The sequence below is a fragment of the Canis lupus genome, chromosome 7 (assembly GCF_011100685.1).
Source record: "Canis lupus familiaris isolate Mischka breed German Shepherd chromosome 7, alternate assembly UU_Cfam_GSD_1.0, whole genome shotgun sequence".
NCBI lineage: Eukaryota > Metazoa > Chordata > Mammalia > Carnivora > Canidae > Canis > Canis lupus.
Window position 1 is genome coordinate 42885253 of NC_049228.1, and position 22739 is coordinate 42907991.

The 22739-nt window shown below is 55.2% G+C and overlaps 1 protein-coding gene across 4 annotated transcripts in view; it reads right to left on the reverse strand.

Moving 5' to 3' along the window:
• IL6R (interleukin 6 receptor) overlaps nt 1-21251 on the reverse strand; it is a 42430-nt gene extending 21179 nt beyond the window's left edge. For 2 of the 4 annotated variants that reach the window (XM_038543225.1, XM_038543228.1), the window contains exons 1-6: nt 21121-21251; nt 5003-5251; nt 4520-4643; nt 2709-2890; nt 2254-2420; nt 1620-1761 (exon numbers count right to left, since the gene is read on the reverse strand). In XM_038543225.1, coding sequence (XP_038399153.1) covers nt 1620-1761; nt 2254-2420; nt 2709-2890; nt 4520-4643; nt 5003-5251; nt 21121-21205 — 949 coding nt within the window. In that variant the 5' untranslated portion in view covers nt 21206-21251. Of the gene's footprint in view, nt 1-1619; nt 1762-2253; nt 2421-2708; nt 2891-4519; nt 4644-5002; nt 5252-5365; nt 5523-12541; nt 12692-21120 lie in introns of those variants that run through there. The other 2 variants (XM_038543227.1, XM_038543226.1) reach the window with 2 other exon arrangements.
• Between the last annotated feature and the right edge of the window lie 1488 nt (nt 21252-22739).

The following is a 22739-nucleotide window of genomic DNA, read 5'->3' on the forward strand; positions in this document are numbered from 1 at the left end:
AATCTGGCCTGAGGGGTATCACGATTTACTGAAATGGTCTCCCCAAGTAAGACAGGGTAGCTTGGCCTTCCTTCCTGTCCGGGCCTTCACAAGAAGTAAGCTTTTGAGAAGAGGGTCCAATAGAAACCTGCATCCTGGGATCCCTGGGTGGCACAGTGGTTTGGTGCCTGCCTTTGGCCCAGGGCGTGATCCTGGAGACCCAGGATTGAATCCCACATCAGGCTCCCGGTGCATGGAGCCTGCTTCTCCCTCTGCCTGTGTCTCTGCCTCTCTCTCTCTCTCTCTCTCTCTGTGACTATCATAAATAAATAAAAATTTAAAAAAAGTATTAAAAAAAAAAAAAGGAACCTGCATCCTGCTCTCAATGGACAGCAGCAAGTAAAGGACCAGGAGAGACATGAGCCTGCACTGGACCTCATGGGCAACCAATGGCAAGTCTCCCTAACCTGGGCCTCCCCTGGGGGGCAGAGTGGGAGAAGGGGCAGGCCCAGATGGACCTGGGTGGTTGGTTTTATTTCTGTCTTTTCCTTTTTATCCACATGTACTCAATACATGGGTACTTTACTCTCTTTTTTAAATTGCCTGATAATAACAACCCTGTGGTTCAATCCTGTCGCTGGGCTACATAGATGTGACACTGAAGGCAGCCTGGAAGCCATTCTATGATGCCAACATTGGGAACCACGGGATGGGCTGGCTGCTAGAGTGAGTAGTAAGCTCTCTGTCTATGGAAGCATTCAACCAGAGACTGGATGGCCACCCTCTGCACTGTAATCCAGAAGTTCCTTTACCTGGTCCGGGTCTGCTAAATCCTAAGCTTTCATAGGAAGGGATCAAGAGATGCCTCAAACTTTTCTCAGGAAAAATGTAAAACAGCCATGTTAGATTGCTGGTCAGGAGGCAGCACGAGAAGAATTAGAAATAGCTTCCTCTGGAAAGCAGGCCTGGAAATGGGAAGGGCCAGGACGAGCGATGCTGTTATTATAAACCCTTCTCTGCTTCTGGGCCATAAGATTGTACTAACTTGATAAAAATTTCAGCAGTTAAACACACACACACACACACACACATATTAATCATGCTGTTGCTAAACAGTACATTTTCCAAAACTAATGACAGGCGAAGGCTCACTGTGTTCTCCATACACACAACCATACTCAGAAAGAGGAAAGCCACATGCTAAGATGTTCTCCCTGCTGTTCTACAGGTGGTGAAGACACTGACAATAGTTATTTTTCATACATTTGTGGGATAACAAGCATGGTGATTTCAATAATTCCCCAAAGGCAATCCTTATTGCCTTTAACGTCTTTCTAAAAATAAGCGATGTCAGTCACTGCGGCACACTAAATACAGCTACAGGTTCTTTGTGGCCTCCATCCAGCTGCAGGGTGAGCTTGCCACCTGCGCCTGCATGAGCAGCGGGAAGGGGAGGCTGGGGAGGCCACAGGAGGCCACAGGGATACACTGCCCACCGAGACAGAGCCGGCACAGGAGCGCCTGGGGGCCGGCCTTCCACAATCCTGAAGGATGTCCAATTTCGGGGTGACTTGCTGCACAGCAGGAGGTAACCGGGATGTCACCAGAGCTCACACAGCCCCCCGCGCCCCTCACGGTACCTGTCCAGGGGGTGCCCACTGCCTCCTGGCTCCACGTACTCCAGGAACCATGCCCAAACTCCTCTCGGGCCCGAAGCTGCACCACGTGCCTCATGCCCCTCCAGGCGTCATGGATGATGCAGTGATGCTGGAACTCCTTGATCTGAGGTTGGGAGGGCCACGAGGAGTCGGGGTAAGGCCTGGGGGCTCTGGTCAGGTCCCTTTGCAGAGACACAGGTGCCCCCCGGGCCAGCCCTGCCCTTAGGCCGCATCCTCCCTCGAGTGCCTGAGTGACCAGGCTACAGTGAGATGCTCCAGAGGCTCAGAGTGGGATGCCCCACCCCCGGTGCATGGGGGCGGGGGTGGGGGGTTTGGGGAGTGGGGGAGGTAGGGGGTGGACCGTGACACCCTCAACACATGCGTGGCCCACCTGCCCCTGCATCACACTTGTCCTCCATCCAGGCCTGTGAAGATGAGGGGCCCAACGTCCTCAGTCCCGTTTGAGAAATGAGACAATAAGGCTTAGAAAAATTCAGAGGCTACCCTAAGGCTGCTCTGGCACAAGGCACAGAGTGGCACCCAAATCCTGGTTTCTTTCCAATACCTTTCCTGCCACCCCTGAGTACCAAGCTGCAGAAGTAAAGGAAGAACTTACCATCAACATTGTGAACGTCTTTGACCTTTCAGCCCGGTACCGGAGTTCAAACTGTAGCCTGTAGAAATAGGAATTCCAGGAAGGAGGGTCTTGCCAGGAGACCCTGAGCCAGCGGGGGTTCCTGTCCACGGCAGTGACGGTGATGTTGACAGGCGGGTCAGGCTGAACTGTGGGCCAAGAGAACACGCTCTCATGCAGCAGCATGTGTGGGCTGGGCAAGCTCCCCCAAATCAGCCAGGACTACCCCACCCCCCCCACCTCTGGCATCCAGGCCATCTCCCCCACCTTCATCCACCAGTCAGGCCTCTGGCCAGTAAACCCCAAAAGGCAGCAGCTCATCAAACCTCGCAAGAGGCACCCCTTACCCCCCAGGAGGTCTCTGCAGGGCCCTGGGTCAGAAGGGATGGGGCATGGAGCAGTGGGGGCGGGGGGGGGTTCCAGAGGAGCTCACTCACGGATTCCGTAGCCCTCAAATGTTTGTGGAGTGCTGGACCTGCTCCCAGCGCTGTTGGTGACGCACAAGGACACGACATACAAGGAGTTGTCTCCCTCGGGGACGGCCAGCTGGCAAGAGAACTTCTGGGGCCCCTGAGCATAAGGGCATGGCTCCTGGGAATCTCCTACTGGGCGGCCCCGACTGTGGACACAGGACAGGGACAGGCTGGCTGATGCCCACCTCGCCGGGCTTTGTTAGGATCAAGTGGAAACTGAGCGAGACATCCAGGGTAGCACTTGGTAGGGCAGCTCAAAACCCTGAGCTAAAAGACTCACTGGGCCCTGGAGGCATTGGGCGGGGGGGGGGCAGCACACGCCAGGAAAGGCCCCAGCCCAGCCTCAAACCTCCAAGCAAACAGACTTGCTCTTTGGTGACAGGGACAGCCCGGGGACCTGGGCTTGCAGGCACTGCACTTCCCATTTCCCAAGGAGAAGGCAGCGTTTCCGGCCCAGGAGCCCATCAAGACTGCTGAGTGGGTGAGTCACACACGGTCACACCTGGCCTGGAAGCCTGAGACGTCATCCACGTAGGACAAGTGTGGGCACACGAGGTGCCAGCAGCCACTCGTCTTGCTGCCGGAGGACAGATCACTGCTGATTCAGGTTCAGACCCCAGGCCCAGAACAAACTCTTTCTGGGAAGCCTGCTACACTGCCCCCAGCGGGACTGAGAGCCCCCCCGCACCCCACCACCATCCAGGCTTCCACCCCACCTGACATGGAGAAGCAGCCCCCCACCACCACCGTGTAGGGACCGAGGGTGGTATCTCTCCCGCAGTCCTGGTAAGTGGCCATCCCTGGGCACCGCTGACCACCCGGCACCTGGGCCCAGGGTATAAATGTGTGCGCACACCTCGCCCAGGGGCCTGATGAGCCCCCACGGGCTTTGGCTGCTCCTGACTCCCTTCCACTGGCCCCACCATTCACCAGGCAGGTGGGAGCCAGCACTTGAAGTATGCAGGTTCCAGCAACACCTGAACCAGCTTCCTGGGCCGGCCTAGGCAGCTGCCAGCCTGGGCAAAACGTCCTATCTAGGGAGGAGCACTCTCCAGGCCCCAGTCACACCCACAACTCAGCTGTGGGATTGTGGGGTTTTGCAGTCCTCCCTCTGGGCAGCTGTGCCGTTTGCAGACGGATAGTCTACACAGCTGTGCACGGAGACCAAGACTTTCATATTAGTGCCCGACCACTCTCCACAGACACATGGGTGGAAACCCAGCCCCTGCTGAAGTCACTGCTCAGATTTTTTGACACCCTAATGACCAACAGCTCAAACGCCAGCAGGAACCCCCAGACTAAGGGGCCCTGCGCTCTGGCTCTGGCCTCTCCCATCTGCTGGTGGAGCCTCCGGAGCTCCCCCTAGGCTGGCTGTGCCTCCCCCACGGCCCCCTCCTCTCAGGGCCCATCTAGTGGGAGGAGCCTGAGGAAAGACTTGTGAGGAGCTAGCAGCTCTCCCTGCCCCTCCCAGGGACATGTGTCTCCTTCAGAGCAACACCCCAAACCTGGCGTTTGGAATGCAATCAGGCACACTGGGAGCTGAGTCCTAGCAGAGCCACTGGCAAGCAGGGCCACCTTAGGGCAAGCTACTTGCTTGCTGGCTCGACCTCAGCTTTGCCATCTGCTGCACAAGGAACACAACGCCTGCTCCCCAAGGCTCTCAGGGCCCTACACGCAGCACTGGCCAGCCCCCCCATGCTCCCAGGACAGAGTCGGGGAACCATCGGCCGGCCAGCCCGTCCCCCTCAGTGCAGGAGCCCAGCCCGGATACTCACAACTTCCTCACCAGTAACGTGGCTCTGGTCTTTGGGGAGGGAGGGTGCCGAGGACTCCACTCACAGAATACCATGCTCAGGGGACTCTTTCGGAAGCAGGCAAGCTGGGGCTCCTCGGGAGGGGCTAAAGGGGGAGCAGACCTGGCATGACGGGAGCCCGCCCCTCAGCCCCCAGCCCACTCACACCCACTCCATCCCACACTGACCATATTCACCAGCAAGGGCACCGGGCCCCCGGACTGAGCCGTAAAGGACAGCACTCAAATCTAGGCCTCAGGCTGGGACCCCAGGCCTCAGCCCTAAGCACTCAGGCCAGGGCAGGGAGGGGCCAGGTCAGCCAGATGCCCCCACCCAGGGGAGCCTCCCATCTCCCACGCTGGCAGAGGCCAGTGGATCTTTCCCAGAATTTGTCGGGCCAAGGAAACAACAGGGTTTCTAGGACATCTGGGACCTGTCTCCCAGCACTCTGAGCACACAACTCACCATCCACCAGCAGACGCACAGTTCCAGCCAGGCGGCCGTCCTGGTAACACGAATAGTTTCCGGAGTCGCTGAGCTGCACAGATCTCAGAAGCAGAGTCCTCCCCACAGCAGCCCTGCTGCCCAGATAGGAGTCGTCCACAAGATTCTGCAGCAGCCACTGAACAGTGCCATTGTCTTCTGGCTCCCCGCCTGGGCACGTCAGGGTCACACTGGCCCCAGGCAGGCTGGTTACCACACCGCTCATCACCTCTGGTGGGAAGACATCGGGGTGGGGGGAGGGCTGTCAGAACTACACATCTCTCAAGTCCATCCACTGATCCACTGGCCTGGCCACAGCCTCCACAGCCTCCTCCGCCTCCTCACCTCCTTGACCAGATCGTGGCAGCAATGGCCTTCCCAGGGGCCTCCGGAAGCCGCCCCTGGCCACCTGATCCTCTGATTAGAAAACCTTTGGGGGGCACGCCTGGGTGGCTCAGCAGTTGAGCATCTGCCTTTGGCTCAGGGCGTGATCCTGGGGTCCTGGGACTGAGGCTCCTTGCAGGGAGGCCTGCTTCTCCCTCTGCCTGTGTCTCTGCCTCTCTCTCTCTCAGTGTCTCTAATGAATAAATAAATAAAATCTTAAAAAACAAAAAAAGAAAACCTTTGGGACACCTGGGGGGCTCAGTGGTTGAGTGTCTGCCTTCAGCTCAGGTCATTGTCACGGGGTCCTGACATGTTAAATCCCATGTTGGGCTCCCTGCTCAGCAGGAATCTGCTTTTTCCTCTGTCCCTCTGCTGGCCCATATGTGTGTACAAGCACTCTCTCTAATACATAAATAAACTCTTGTAAAAATGTATAAGTAAATAAAAATTAATTTAAAAAAATTAAAAAGAAACCCCTTGGGGGTCTGCACTGTTCATAGCATGAATTCTGAGTGTGAGGCACCCCCAGCACTTGCAGGCTCATCTCTCCACAGTCCCCTCAGAAGGGACAGAGCCCCTCCTCCACCCCACACACCCTCTGATTTCAGGTCACACCTCCATACCCCCTCCCTGAGGCCTTCCCTCGCCCCAGGCTGGATTAGGCCTGGGCAGGTGCCATCTTCCTCACCCACCACACACGGCCATGTGGTTACTGAGTCTGTATCTGCCTTCTCTTCAAGACTCTGATGCTACAAGCGTTGACACTGTTTTGTTCTGTTAACATTTCAGCATCTAGACCACTGCCTGGCACATGACAGGGGCCCAGCCAGCATCTGACAGGTTAGTGACAGAAATACCAGGTACCCATGGTGAGGGTGCTCACAAGACGCGGGATACATGAGGAGTCTCGGAACACCTGGGTCTCGAGAGTGGGTGGTCCATTTCACAGACAGTAACCAAGACACAGAGGTTTTGGGAGAGCTGCCCAAGATCACCTGTAAGCTGGCTGCACACCTCTCTATGCAACCACATAGGGAGATGCTGTTTTTATTCCAGGGAGCAAACTCGAAGGTAAAAAAGAACAAATGTGCTCCCTTACCCACGAAAATAATCATGTATGTGCTACTCAAGGAAAGGAATACTGAAATGTAAAGGAACAGGTAAACTTTTTTTAGTATAGGTTTAATACAGTCATAGAATTTGAGATAAAATTAGTCTAACCAATTAATTAAATTAGTCCAAGCAGCTAAGGGAACCGGAGCCAGGAAACTGCCAGTTTTCATAGTAAGCACACTTGGACCTTCAAACCAAATGTACGACTGCTTATTAGACAGCAGCAGCAGTAAACCTGGCCAAAGATTTCAGAAAATCCCAGAAACAACTGGACCTCACTGTCTTCCATGCTCCAGGGCCTAGAGGGCCAGCATGTGTGTCCCCGACCTGCAGAGCCTCCTGCTTAGGAGGACAGGTTCTGACATCACAGCACACCCACAGTGGCCTCAGAGGGACTAAGGGCCAGGGAGTTCCAGGAAGACAGCACCCTCAGAGTGACTGCAGGGCACAGTCCAGAGACCAGGACACCGTGAACCGCCTTCCAGTGTCTCCCTCACCTGACCACTGGGAGCAATCTCTGCCCTGAGGCTGGTGGCAAGGGGCAGGCAGCTACCGGTCATCGTGGGACTTCTTCATTCCAGAGCCGTGGACTCCAGGTGAGAAAAGCAGCTGCATCTCACTGTGCAGAGGGCCCATGTGGCAAGTTCTGACCCTTTTGCCTTGACTTCTCCTCCCTCTGTCCTATATTCCACAAATATCTGAGAAGGCCCCCAGAGCCACGTACCCATGAGGAGGACCAAGCAGTCAGGCAGCAGAAAGATCCTGTCTGCAGGACAGAAGACCACACACCACTGCAGAACGGGGACATATCCCAGCCCTGGAAGCCCAAGTCCATGGAGGGTGCATCTCTGCCCAAGGGGCTTTCCAAAAAGCCCTAATTACAGCACCCCTTCCACATGGGATCCTCAATAATATATTTCTAGGATTTCAGGTACTGTTTTAAACATCCTGGGATGTACTGAAAACACACACGGTAACGTATGCAAATACAAAAACTTTAAGAAGCATGAGATGCCCCTGGACCTTAGCACGACCACTAATCCAGAGCCTCCCTGCCTTCGTGGAGTTATATCTCGGGGGCAACACTCCTTTACTTTTAAAAACAGGCTCATGACGCACAGATCCTGAATTCCTTCTTGGCCTTGGCTGATTTGGGGGCTTTCTATAAGAAGTTTGCTGAGGGTCTGCTGGAACGTGCTCTCATCACTCATGGTGTGTCTGTGACTCATCCCCATGCAGCTGCAGTTCAGTTGCCGAGCACTGATGTGATTCTGCAGAGGCAGGTTTGGGTGGCTTCAGGAGCTCTGCTGCATCAAAGAGCATGGCTCTTGGTCATTTGCCCAAGACTTTCCTGGAGCACGACTGCTAGTCTGAGTGTGTGCCTGTCACACTTGTCCTCTTCTTTCATGGCTGAATACACAGTCTAGCGTGCACAAGCCCAGGGGCACCCAATGGGCAAGTCCAGTCCACAGAACAATTTCCATATGTGCCTGAATGAGGCTATGTTTAGAAGACCCATCCAATGCTCCTCTCTCTCTCTCTCTCTTTAAGATTTTATTTTTAATTAATATCTACACCCAAGGTGAGGCTTGAACTCACAACCCTGAGATCAAGTCACATGCTCTACTGACAGAGTGGCCACATGCCCCTGTCTTTCAACCTTTTTTTCCCCAGATTTTATGTTTACCCCCCTAACACCTCTGATCACCATATCCATATTTCTACTTTTCAATTTTCCACTTGATAAAGCAGCTATAAGGATAAAACTTAACATGAGGTCAAGCTCAAGCACAAATTACCAACACGGTAAGAACAAAGATGGAAATACTGCCAAAGAGGACTGTCTGCTGGTGGGTGTGGTGCATGAAGATCTTCCCATTGGCTAATGCGTGGAAATCAGAATTCACAAGGCACCGATACCCGACAGACACAGGCAAGTTGCATGAAGGCCCACGTAGAGGTCAAGGACCATGAGTGCCTCATCCTTGGACACTTTCACAGGGCACTATCCCCATCCCCAAGCATGACTATGAGACAGTGAGCTTCTGCTAGTGCTCATCAAAGAACTCAGTACGCGCTTAAGATGTGTTTTACGTCCTCCCAGAGGGACAGGGCCTCCACCCTGAAACCCGCCAGCGGGCTTGTCACAGATGACACAGAGGTCCTGCGGCTGCCATGGAGTGCACAGCCAACACTGCAGTCCAGAGGAGCCAGTCACAACAGGAGGTGCTGCAGAAAGAACCTGTGAGCCAGGAGCCAGAGGGAACCCTCTCTTCTGCGTCCACTTGTCTGGTCACTTCACCTCCCCCAGGGTCAGACGGAAGCTCGCGCAGTGTGCAGCACCAGCCTGAGCAACAGTGGTGGCCGTTCCTTCCCAGCTCTCACAATGGCCAAAGCACTGGGGCAGCTTAGAGAAATAGCAAATAAAAAGGCTTTTTTTCTCATCCACAAAAGCAGAGCTGCTGTGATGGCCACTCCCTCTGCCAAGGAGCTTGAGTAATGGTTTTCTGAACCTTTAAAACTGAGTCACTATTTTTTTTTAACCGGGAATGATTAATTATCAACCACCCATTGGCAACTTGCCTGTCCCAGCCCTTCTTCAAAATATGTTTCTTCTAGGGGCGCCTGGCTGGCTCGGTCAGTACAGCACACAACTCTTGATCTCAGGGTCATGGGTTCAAGCCACATGTCGAGCACAGAAGTTACTCCAAAAAAAATTTTTTTTTAATGTGCAAACTATGTTTCTTCTAGACCTTCTAAAAGCACCATATGCAGACTAGTCAAATACTCAGAGAGAAAAAAACCACAAGAAAAGAATCGTGCCAAAGCCAGAGCAGGTAGGGCTGTCCCTCTGCACCAGCCACCCACTCACCCCTGCTCCTGACGGGTCTCTGAGCCAGTGCCCACGACACCCGCGTGGCTGTGCCAGGGCCTCAGGGCACCTCTTTGAAGGGAGGAAGTGATGTGCCCAGATCCATCCTGGCAGCTCTGCCCGCCTCTCCAGGGGGTGGGACAAGAGCTGAGTCTTTCTCTTCCTCCTCCTTCAGTTTTTGGATTTTCTATAAGCTGTATTAACGTTAGAACCAAGACACATGTGTATTTAAAACAAAGAAGCCATCTGGGTCTGTCAGCAGGAAGGAGGAGATGGGCAGAGTACAAGGCAGGTAGGGGTCCCGGGAGGGTTAGCGCGTCTCCTTAGACCAGCACCTTCCAGGTCAGAGCAGGTCTGCCCTCCCCTGGGGTCTGGGCTCTACAGGCCCGGCCCCCAGCCCTGCTGGCCCATCCAGGCTCCTCCCCAGCAGCCTCACCTCCCCTGAGCAGCCAGGACCCTCCCGAAGCGGGTCTCCTGGGGTGGGGGTGTGGAGGGCCAGAGGGAAGAGACCCCATGGCCGAGCAGTGCTCCTGAGTTCTCCAGGGGCAGCTCAGTGCCCAATGTCCCACGCTGGGCCATGGGAGCAGCAGGAAAGGGGCCACCCTACCCGCGTCAGCCCTGCACCAGGAGCAGCTGCTTAGCTGTTTGGGGGCCGGCTTGTCACCCGTGAAGAATTTCAGGGTTTTGACCTCACTTTGGGGAGAATTGCTGGTGCTCGTCACAATGTACTCCTCTCCCTCCCTGCCCACACTGCAATCTTCAACCTCCACAAAACTCTGCAGGGAGCTTAAAACTGCCCATAACACAGGCTGTTCTGACATAGAAGTCCCCGACATACTGCGGGGTTCAGGGAGGAGGTCTGAGTCAGAGGTCTGACCAGGGGAGGCGCAGAAAGTGCAAGCCCCCCTGAGGGGGACAGCTAGGGTCCTAATGGATGAGACCTGCACAGAGCAGAGGCCCAGTGCCTGCAACCCCGGTCCCTACAGGAGCCACGACTGCCTTCCTTCTGCTTATACTCCAGTCACCCTGACCATGAACCAGCTGTCCCCCAGGTGCCGGTATGAGGGCCCTGAAGGCAGGAGAGTGGAAAGAGCCACCCAGGACCAGGAGCCTCGTCTGTGCTCCCCACAGCCAACGTCAGAAGCAGGACAGCGGCACCTCAGTTTCCTGCGAAGACTGGGGCACCTCACTTGGAACTGAAATCAGGCAAGTGACCACTCCTTCAAACAAACGTCCCAATGCCTCCTCCCTAAACGCCGGTGCACTGGGTGTGTCTGGTCTGCGGGCCTAATGCCTGCCGTGAAGCACACATCTAAGAGCAGGGACAGCCTGGCATGGAAGAAACAGGAGACCCGAATCCACTCCTGGTCTCACCAACAGTTCACGGGCACCTGGGGCCCTTCACGGAGCTGTCGCCTGAGCCCGGCTCTCTGGGAAGGGAGTGTTCAGACCATGGTGCCTACTGCCCAAGTTCCCTCCTCTGGCATCTTACCACACAGAGTCGGAGGCGTCAGCCCTGAAGGCAGGAAGGCCATCCATGTCTGTTTACCTCAGACAATACCAGCTTCAAAACATGTAATTGATCAAGAGGTTTACTATCCTAACAGCTGACAACTTTGGTTTGGAGACAGGTGACAGCCACATGCCAGGCCCTCCAACGAATGCAGTTCCTCTCCCTGGAAAGCTCTAAGTGAGGGCAAGTCCCACAGCCTCCCTGCCTCCTCTTCCTGGAGAGGAAGCGAATCCAGGTCCTAGTAGCCCCTGGCAGCCAGTCCCACCCCTGTGGGCCCTGCAGGCCCAAGAGATCTCGGTCTCTGGGGCCCTGGGGCGCCACACTGCCGGGGGCCCCACACATAGCTCTGGGAAACAGGGCCCCTCCCCTTTCTGGACCTCAGGTCGGGTGCCAGAAACCAAAACAGCTTTGCTGCTTTTCTACTTTTTTTCCTCTTCAAGTAAACTTGCAAATGTCAATAATCAGAAAAACACGCACACAGAGACATATTTCTCAATTCAGTTTCAGCTGCCGTTGCCCTTGCCAGCAAAAACCAGCCCAGCTGCCTGGCCCCACTTATGTAAGCAGTGAACCAGTGGCCCTGCACGCTGCCACTGAGGACACATGCTTCGTGCACACCTGCCAATGCCACAGCCCCGGTTTCTGAGGGACTCAGGTCTGGCTGACAGGCCAGCTGGCAGTACAGGATGGAATCTAACCTCTCGGGTTGCAGAGGCCCAGGATCTCAGAAGGGATGACAGAGAAACCAGGTCCCTTCTCAGCAATAGGGGCCCTGAATTGAAGGGAGTGGCTGCTGAGAAGTGTCCCGAAGAATGTGAGTACCACAGTCCAGACGCATAATTGAGTCCCAGGAACCTAGAAGACGGCCAGGGCTCTGCACCTACCAGCTGAAACACGTTTCCTGATTTCTGTGTTGTCGTCACAATGCTCATCAACAACCATGAGCACTTAGCACCCCCAGTGATGCACCCATGAACCTGCCCCTCCTCACAACCACCCTGCTAGGAAGGGAAGCTCGTCCCATGGCACCATTGGAGCAACACGAGTTCAGAGCAGTTCAGGAACTTGCCAAATTCAAATAGCTGGTGAGGGCAGGGGTCTGGACGGCTCCAGGGACGTCTGGCCAAGTGCCTCTCTCTCCCCTGGGGCAGGTGTCTCTCTGGCCTCCCCCCAGCTCCCCCTCCCCCGAGCTGCCCACCACCTGTCTCTTCCTGCCCTTCTGCCTCTCCACCCAACACAGAGGCTGGTGGGAGGGAGTCCAAGCTGTGAGGGGTCAGGGCAAGAGGCCTCCTCAGGCATCCTGCCACCTGGAATAGTGCCTGGGGGCTCGAACAGGAGTCAGGGACCAAGAACCCTGACCTTCCCGAGGGCACCACTTTGTGAGACCCACACACACACTCCTGCTCTCACCAGGTCACCCATTCACATGCCTAAACACTTAACATCCCCAGGCCCCAAGGAGAGGCCAGGCTGCAGGCTCTGAGGCCCTGCCGCCTTCTCTAACTCAGCTCACCCCCTCCTGCCTCTTCCCAGCACCTCCAGACCCTGACCCCTGCCAGCAGCCTCACCCCTGCTCTCTCGTGTTTACGGTGCTGTACCTGCTTGTATTTGTCTTGTGTTTGGCAGAGCTGGTGTTTACCTTGGCTCCGCACCACGGACTACGCCCTACTTGGGGAGAGGAGGCTCCTCTGGCTACAGATGAGGTGCTGGACGCAGCTCATGGATCCGTGCGGTGACCAACTCAAGAGAGAAACATGGAATCCTGCCCTGGCGGCCTCCGAGGTAACCTGCTGGGTCAACCCCAGACGTCTGGCCTGGTCACCTCCCAGAGATTATCACCTAAATAGAGGAAGAGATACGGAAGGAGGGCAAATGGTTCAACTGCCCCAGAGGCCCACTGAGATTGGCACTGCCTAAGGCCAGAAAGGGACTGCGCCAGGGTGCTGGGCAGGGGGCTCCCCGGGGGCTGCAGCAGGCCTCCTGGGGCCAGGTGCCCCAGGAGGCGTGGCCGGGACTGGACTGGAGCTCACACCCTATTCACATCTAGCCCTTGGCTGGTGTTTCCAGAGCACAGCCATTCTGGTCCCTGAACTCAGCCCGGGGTGGGGGGGGTGTCCTCCTGCAGCCCCACCCTGCGAAGGTGCTGCTGGGTGCTCCCCCATCCCAAACCATCCCCACAGCCTACCCCTCCAGACCTGAGGAAGCTAAGGATTTGAGGAGCCACAGAGTGGTGGGGCAGCACGGAGGCTGATGGTGTTCTCCTCATACGAGTCACGCTCACATGGGCATGCGTTTTGGGAAAATTCATCCAGCTGCACATTTACGCTGAGCGCTCTCATCTGTGGGTGTGCACCAGCACGCGCATTATTATGGAGGCCCTAAAGTCGGCGACTGCAGTCCCATAGCTGCCTGAGCTAGGTCTAGGACCTGAGCACATACTCACCTGAATGCATCCGTGCACACACACGTACCTGCACACGCACAGCCGCGTGCACACACACCCATGCACCTCACTGGTTGGTCCAGCACACCCTGTGGCCCAGAAGGAGCCGTTCCCAGGCGGGCACTAGGCAGGTCCCTGCCCTACTACACTCTATGACAGGAAGACTCAGCATTGTGAATGCTCCCAACACCATTCTCCAACTTTTACCTAATCCTGGTAAAAATACCAACAGGAATTTTTGGGGACTAGACAATCTGATTCCAAAGGAAAAGTCAGCAAGAGCAGCTAGGGCGATTCCGAGGAAGCAGAGGAAGGAGGCAGGAATGAGCCGACCAAACCTTAAAGCAGGTGTTAGGGTTGCCTTTGTGAAAGCAGCGTGGTGCTGCTACAGAGACTACAGCATGGAGAAAATGAGAAATGGTTCAGAAATGACAATGACCAAGAATCGCTTAGTCTGCACTCATGAACTGCACATTTGAAATGGCTAAGATGATACATTTGATGTGTATCTTACCACAATCTCTAACAAGTAGCTCAGTCTGAGCACTGGCTGAATACAGGTCTTATTCCAAGCACTCCTGTATCCCAGCCTGCGCCTCCCCACAGTCAGCCTTCCAGGGGAGGAGGCTGGCGATCCCACTAATGAGGGGAGAGGAAGATTCAAACCCAGGCCTCAGAACATATGCTACTATTCACTACTCACTATGCTGAGAAGCAGTATCAACCAGAACATTTTAGAATTTGGTTGATTTGAAAGGTGGCTTTTTACATCAGTGGGAGAGGGGTGCCTGGGTGGCTCAGTGGGTTAGGGCCTAGTCAGGTCATGCTCTCAGGGTCATGAGATTGGGCACTGCACTCAGCACGGAGTCTGCTTCGTATTCTCTGCCCTTCCCCCATCTAAATGAATAAAATAAAACCAATGGGGGGAAAGTGGATTATTCAATAAACTGTAAAGGGACATTATATTACATAACTGGGGAAACAAAGAGCCACACCCCATGCCTTAGTGTATGATAAATTCAAAATGGACTAAATATTTAAATGTAAAAAGCTCTTTAAGCCATCAAAAAAAGAATAATCTTTTAAAATAATATTGGCGGGGATCCCTGGGTGGCTCGGCGGTTTGGCGCCTGCCTTTGGCCCGGGGCGTGGTCCTGGGGTCCCAGGATCGAGTCCCGCGTCGGGCTCCTAGCGTGGAGCCTGCTTCTCCCTCCTCCCGTGTCTCTGCCTCTCTCTTTCTTTCTATGTCTATCATAAATAAATGAATAAATCTTTAAAAAAAATTTTTTTAAATAATATTGGCTTGGGACACCTGGGTGGCTCAGCAGTTGAGCATCTGCCTTTGGCTCAGGGCGTGATCAGAGTCCTGGGATCAAGTCCCACATCATGCTCCCTGCATGCTGAGCCTGCTTCTCCCTCTGCCTGTGTCTCTGCCTCTGTGTGTGTGTGTGTGTGTGTCCCTCATGAATAAATAAATAAAATCTTAAAAAAAAAAAGACGAACAACCCAATTTTTTAAGTCCGCAATTAGTATGAACAAGAAATTCATAGAAATAGGTTATGCAAATGTCTCTTAAACAGGAAGAAACCTATACAATCTCACTCAGATAAGGTAATTCCACAGAAACACCTTTTTCTGTGTAGATTCTAGTTTAATAACACATTTTTGGCAAAGGTGTAGAGACACGGGCAATCTCTCATTGCAACTGGGGATAGGAATTGGTGCAGCTTCTGTTCTCTCTCAAAATTACAAATGAACATGCCCTTTGACCCACAGACTCTGCTTCAGGGAATGTGGCATTACTGGGGCAAGATGAGAAACAAGTAGGTTACCCACGAGAGGGGACGGGGCAGAGGGACTCTGCACATCCCCATAAGGAGATATCAAAACAGTCCAGAGGAAGTTCTTTATGTGAGTTCCCTCCTACCCCATTAGGTGCAGGGTCAAGAGGCCAAGCACAGGGTTCAGAGCCAAGTTCCAGCCAAAGGGCATTACTCAGGAGCAATGTGACTACGAGCTAGCTGCTCAGGCTCCATTTTCCCATCTGGAAATCGGAAATAATAAGACTACGCACTTCAAGATGCTGTTCTGAGGATCATATTTGATCATTAAGGTTAAAACCCCAGCTCTATTTTCCAGACGTACCTAATCTCTCAAGAAATATGAGTTCTAATCCTTTTTTGTTCCTTTTAAGATTTATTTATTTTAAAGAGAGCGAAAGAGCTGGGGGAGGAGCAAAGGGAGAGAGAGAGAATCCCAAGCAGACTCCCCGCTGAGCTGAGTGGCAGAGCCCCACAGGGGGCTGGATCTCATGACCTGAGAACACGACCTGAGCCAAAACCAAGAGTTAGCCACCTAACCTACTGAGCTGCCTGGGCAGCTCAATAATTCTTAATGCCACTGCATGCACATGTCTCCATTTCTCTGCAAGAAAAGTCCTCATACAATAGCTTCCCCTCCTCTCAGGGTCAATGACATCCATCAAGCCCCACTTTGTGTTGGAAGTGTTGCCTGCTGAGGCGGGAAGGAACCTGCCCTAAACTGGGGGGTTGGCAAGTGGGCCCAACCCCAGGCAGAACCACTGCCTCCCTCGGGGAAAGCTCACTGACAGTAACATGTGTTTGCAAACACACTCCCCCCCACCCCCGCCCGCCCCAGGGAAGGTGAATGCACACAGTGGAAAAGGGACATGTGCATTGTGTTCTTCAGCACTGTTCAGTCCTTGAGACAGGCAGCAGAGCCCACCTGGGCCACCCCAAGGCATGGTGTTGGGGAGACTCTAATACAGATGCTGTGAAAAGAGAAGGTGACCTTAGCATCTCAGTACTTTGTGGGCAGTGGGGGTTGGGGGTGGACTTAGCAGCACACGTTGGCGCAGAAAGCAGGCTTCAGAGCCTGTCACTTCCTTGCTGCGTGATCTTAGGCAAGTTAGAACGTCTTTGAGCATCAGTCTCCCCTTGGCCACTCAAGGACTATTTCAGCGGCCCTCACCTCCGTGTGCATGCTGCATCGTCTCCATCAGCATGCCAGCAAGTTGACAGCTCATTCATCTCTCTCAAAATCCCTTCTCTTGCCCCCACTTTTCCAGTGAAACCACACTGCATTTCTTTAGCCCCTTTATAGCTCACATCCTCAAAGAGCAGCCTATGCTGGCCACTCCCAGTTTTCCTGCCCCCAGCAGGCTGTGAACCTACTCCTGGAAACTTTCGGCCTCCACCATTTCACTGAAACTTCTCCCTTGGAGGTCACCAAAGGCCTGCTTGTTGCTGGGTGCGCTGGTCAGGCCCCTGCCCTGTGGGTCACTGTGGGGCCCTGTGGACTGCCTGTCCTCTTCGACAAGCTGTCCTCAAGGGGCTTTCAGACACCAATTCTCAGGCTCCCTGGGACTGGCCTCACCTCCCCTGCCAGCCTGAGAGGGCTCCACCAGGGCCTCTGCTCTCCTGTTCTCCAGACACACAGCCTGTGTGAGGGCATGAAGTGACATGTGCCCTTAGACAACTCCACACTCATACCTCAAGCCCAGGCCCCACTCCCAAACCCAGATGTCTGCATCCAGCTCCTCAGCATCTTCTGCTGACTCTATGACAGATGTCTCCGTTCCCATAAGTCCCAAACTGACCTCCTGATCTTCCCCTCCAACGAAACCTGTGCAGCCTCCGGCCTGTACCACACACACTTAAGATGTTCGGCTGCTGCTCTGAGTAGAAGCTCTAGAAGCTTCTCTCTCTAGTAGAAGCTGGCACACTTCCCCACACACAGTCTATGCTCACCGTGCTGTTATTTTAATGGGTAAGCAGAGACGGCAGCCCAAAGGCTGCTTCTAGGGACAGGCAGTTGGGAGGTGGAGGGACATCATGGGCGCTGGAGACGCGGCCTGGACACAGGGTCTCCAGGCCACCAGGCAGAGCTAGCGGATGGCAGGTAAGAGTGGAGGGCCTGTCAAGGACGCAGCACCACACTGGACCAGGCCCTGACTCCACCAGGACCGCACACCTCTTTGGATCTCAAGCCCAGGGGAGACATAGTACACAGATTAATTAACCGAAGGAAGCCACGGGGCCTCACCAGCAAGAGGACAAGGTTAGGAGCCTTCCTTTGCCACTCTGGCCCTCCTGGATTCTCTTCTCAAGATTCCGACCTCGATGGCCGTTAAGGACACGACCTCTAGCACTTCCCCATCCAGCCATTGTCTCAGGGGCACCCAAGTGTCCCCATGAAGCCCTCTGCTCCAGAACCTCACAGGCCCTCAGTGTCAGGTCGTATCTGACTGCCAAAGAGCCTGGACCTTCCGTGCCCAGAGTGGGAGTACAAGAAATCTCTAAAGACTTTCTCATTCCTTCAGGCCTTTATCCCAATGTCCTCCCTTCCATGAGAACGTCCCTGGCCAGTTCCACATGCCCCTACATATACACAGTCCCAATTCCCCTCCCCTGCTTTTTTTTCCTCCTTGGCACTAGTAAGCACCTAACTCACATCTCCAAAAGTGGAAGCTTCATTGAACCAGGCAGGGATTTTGTCTGTCTTGCTCATTTTTGCATCTACAGTTCTAAGAATACCACCTGGACCACATGACTAGCTCAAAACACCTTTTTCAAATGTGTGATTTAGCTACACATACTTCAGCACTGGCTCTGCAGAGGGACTTCTCTATGCACCCTGCACAATACCATCTCTCCTTTCATCTTTACCACTACCCATTACACAGTAGAATAATTCATATTCTCTGGATGAGGACAGTGAGTCTCCAAGAAGTAATTTCACTCACAAAAGCTCACATCATTTCTACATAGCAAGGCTGGGCGGAGGTCTGTCCAGCTCCAAAGCCACAACCCCAGCCTGTGATGGTGAACTGTACTCTCATGGAGAAGAGGAGGTCTGGAGAGGGATAACAAGCTACAGCAGAAAAGCTCTAGAAGAAACTGTGCAGTGCTCCACGCAGTGTCGCATCCATAGAACTTCCTACAGAGTTGGAGGACGCTTGCCTCTATTCATACCTGCTACTGAACAACTAAAGAACTCCATTTGTAACTTGACTTCATTATAATTAATTTAAATGTAAACAGCTACCCTGGTAAGTAGGTTAGTGGGACAGTGAGGCAGGGAGAAGGAAGGGATGCACATTTCCAGGAGAGAGCACCCAGGTGGCTTCATGTGATGCTCACAAACATGTGGCAGGGGAGGGGGGTTTGATGCAGTCTGCTGGGGTCATGTACCTACTGTCTGGGGCCCGGTCCTCCCTCCAAGGAGCTTCCTCTCTGCAGCATCCCTATCATCAGATACTTTATCTTTGGGAAGTTGGTAACACGAGGCCTCAGGCAGCTGGGTTTGCTAAGTCCCTCTGAGGGATTTACACTTGGCCATTCTCAAGCTCCTTGCAGGGTGGAGTCTGGGTGGCTGGGACCACACTGGCCCCATAGGGCTTTACAGGGACGCAGTGTTTGCTGAAATGAATAAACAAAGGCAGAGCCAAAGCGGGGAGACATTTCTGGCAACGGAGGAGCCTGATGGGGGAGGGCCTGCCTGATGGGGGAGGGCTCATCTTCGGCCCCTCAGGCGCACACTCCAGTCAGTCATCCCTAAACCAGCGAATCATCAGCCTCGTGTGTTGAAAAGGGCGCTTCCCGAGCCTCACTCCCAGATAGCTCTCTTCAGGAAGGCTGGGGTTGGGGAGTGCAAATATTAGGCAGCACACACATGGCTTCTGATACATCTAAACCCAGAACTACCCTGTGGAGAAATGCTGGTTCAGGGTGAGGCTAGGAACACAGGTAGGCATGGGGGCAGGAAGACATCGCCTAAAGGGAAGTTCAGAAGTTGAAACAGGACTTTTAAGAGACTTAAAGCCGTATGTGCTTGTCTTGTACACTGTCATACCTTGTAGTGGGCGGAAGGACCCTGAGTCACCCGTGTCCTCCCACACCCCACACCGAAGTCCCCAGTCAGTATCCCTAGACTGCAAGTCCACCTGAGCAGCGCTGCCAGCTCTCAGCATGTGGGCTGCACTCATGGCAAGGAAAGCACGCCTCCCAGCTACACACACACACACACACACACACACACACACGTACACACATGAGCCCTCTCCCCGCCCCCCCCCCCCCCGCGGATTTCCCCTCCAACCAACTCTAGCCTCTGCCGCCCTGCCGCTTCTCCAAAGCGAGACATTCACAGTCCTCTACTACTCGCTTCCTGGACGATGTATTTTTACTCCTCAGCTTGTGGGCTGAGTGAGTCTACGTGGGTGTGGGAGGAGAGCTGGGTATTTTCTACTTCTCTGCATTTTCCTTCTGAACCGGGCTTTCACTTCCTCCCCCGACTCTCAGTTCTGTCTTTCCGGGGCTGTCCAGGCCTGGAGATCACCTGGCTCGTCCCTCCGGAGTACCAGGCGAATGAAGACTGCCTACAACAGGCTGTCCTTGCAGAGCCTTGCAACCACTTAGGAGTAACGGGGCACGGCAACTACAGCAGGAACCTCCCAGGGGCAGGTGCCCTGGGGTGTGCTGTGAGGAGCAACAGAGGCGGACCAGAGATCTGTTCCCTCCCCGGGGGAGACTGAAGCAACCCCACCACAGTGGGACAAGCCCAGGCCTCACTTCCCTTCCTGAGGCCCCTTCTGTCCCAGCCCTCAGCCAGCTCTCAACTTGCCCAAAAACACCCCCAGTTCTGCCCGTGGGGCCAGTTCTACATTTGGGTGCCTTGGGGATCTACAGCAGTGAAGCCAAGGGGGGGAGGGCCTCCCCCAAACACCTGACAGTCTCCCATCCCCACTCTCTGAACCTGGCTCCTCTCAAACAAAGTATATTTTATAATCAGCAGAGGATAAAAATAGGCATGTAAGGAACCTGAGGCACAGTCAACAGGGGTTGCTCCTGAAGGAGTTAACCAGTGTGTGCTGAGAAAGGGGACCCATTTATTTTCCTCTGCCCAGCATAAGGGGCCCCACCATCCAGAAAGCAGAGAGCTCACCAGCCTCCAGCTCTAGAGTCCTCTCCCTCCTCAAAGAGAATGATCAGGCTGAGGATGTTTGTCCAGGACAGGAGCCATGGGTTCCCAGAGACCCGCAGGCTGCTCCTCAAAGAAGCCCTGGGATCCTAAAATAAACCTCTTGAAAAGCAGCCCTGGTGCTGGGCTAGAGGGCAGCCTGGACACACAGCTGGGCACACTGCCAGGGCCCAGAGACTGGCCTGGCTGCCAGAGGTGATTACTGTCAACAGGAGCAAAAGGTGCCCACTGCCCTCTGCCTGGGCCTCCTCTCCTCTGGAAAAAGAGGCCTGGATACACCAGCCCCGAGACAACCTCCCCACCCAGGTTAAATTCCCAAGGGACACACACACACACACACACACACACACACACACACAGCCTGCCAGCCCTGGTGTCTGCCCAAGTAAGTGCGGTCGGTGGGAGCCCACGATGCCAGCCCCTTGGCAGTCCCTGCGTTGGGGGCAGAGCCAGCCACCGGACTGCCAGAGTTGACAGCGAGAGGAGAGAAGCTTGCGGGTACCAGGGACCTGCGCACCGGGGGAGGGGTCGTCCCCTTCCCCCCTCCCCCGCCCCAGGGGACCTCTGCCCTCCGTCGGGGCTCCCGGGGCGCAGGCAGGAGGCTCGCCCAGGCCGGGCAGCGTGTAGTCACGCGGACTCGAGGCCGAAGGCGCAGGACGGCGGGGGCGCACGTGTGTCGGGTGGGCGCGGAGCCCGCGGGGACCTCCAGCAACCCCGGGAAGGGGCGCCGCCCCCGCCCTCCCCCGCCCTCCAGGTACGCCCGGTGCCCTTACCCGGCGCGGGGCAGCCCCACGGGGCCAGGGCGGCCCCCGGCGCGGCCAGCAGGGCTGTCAGCAGCGCGCAGCGCAGGGCCAGCATGCTTCCTCCACGGCCGAGGCCCGAGGTCCAGGGCTGCGGGCCGGGCCGGGCGGGCGGCGGGGCGGGGCGGGCTGCGGGGCGGGCTCAGGCCCGGAGGGCAGCGCTCTTGCCCGGGTGGCCTGCTCCCAGCGCGCGGCGAGCCCCCGAGCTCCCTCTGCCCAGGCTCCGTGTCAGCGCCACTTCCCACTCGCGCATGACTCAGAGCCGCCGACCGTCCCGGCAGCGCAGGACGACACTGGAGGAACTCGCGCTGGAGCGTCCCCGCCGGCCCCGGGCGCTGTTACGAAAGCGGAGCGCGTGGCGCAACCGCCCAGCGCTCAACCGACCGCCAGGCCGCTTCCGGCCGCAAGCGCCACACCTGGGCCGCAGCACCCGCGATCCCCCGTCTGTCCCCCGTCCGTGGCCCCCCCGCCCCCGGCCCGGCGGCCTGAGCGCAAGGAGTGAGCACCACCGCTCTGTTTCGATTTTTGGTTTCCAGGATGGGATTGCGCTGTGAAAAGAGCACCTGGAGAGCCAAGAGGAGGCCAAGGACTCAGCATGGGGGTGAAGCTGTCCTCCGCAGCCTGAATTGTCTCTTGGGACCACTTGGGGAGCCCTGAAAACTACGGATGTCTGGGACTCCCCCTCTGAGATTCTGGGGTCAGGTTTGGACATCGGTAGACTATGGGAAAGGTCCCTTCTCTCCCCAGCCTGCTCTCCAGGTGTGCAACAGGGCTGTGAGGTCTGGTTCAGATCTCCCCCGCAACCAGACTTCTGCTTCTTGTGTGTGACTGCTGTCCCAAATCTCTGACTTTACACTCTGCTTGCCCGTCAGATACACAGATCAGAAAGTCTGTCTGGTCAGGGTGACTGTGATGATCCCAGGGGATGACATTGATACAGGTGACACAAGTCTGGGCCACAGGTGCTCAATGAGGTCAGAACCAGCATGTCCAGCCTCCCCATTTGACAGATAGAAACTGGTGCTTGGCTTTCAGGAGCAACCACACAGACCTCTGGAGGGCCCACCTGTGCTCCCCAGGGAGCCTGGGGCTGATAGGGTGGCCTCAGAGTTCAATCTAAAGGGGGGGGAAAAAAACTCCTAAAATAAGGTCTAGGCTGAGCAGTCTCTGGAAAACCAACCACCAATCAGAATGTGCTTTTCCATTTTTGGCTTCAGACTGATCCTCACCCAAATCAAGGTTCCTGGGCCAGCTGGAACGGGCATGACCTGACAGGGGCTCCAAGCTGAAGTGCAGCTCTCAGACCCCATGCATTGGGGTCTCTTTGTGGGAACAGCCATCAGCAGTCTAGGCAGAAGCTGGCACACACCCTGCCCCAGCTCATGGTGGAAGCTGGTTCCGGTAGGCTTCCTTCAGCCACAGCCACAGGCAGGGAAAGAATCACTTGTTGAAGGGTAGATCTTTTGGCCACTAGCCTTCTCTTCCATCTGTAGTAGATGCACACCTGAGAATCACCAGAGGGACAGGCTGCATACCTGTGACCAGAAAGCCTTCTGCTCAAAGAGGAGAGTTTGAAAGAGGGATGTTAAAGC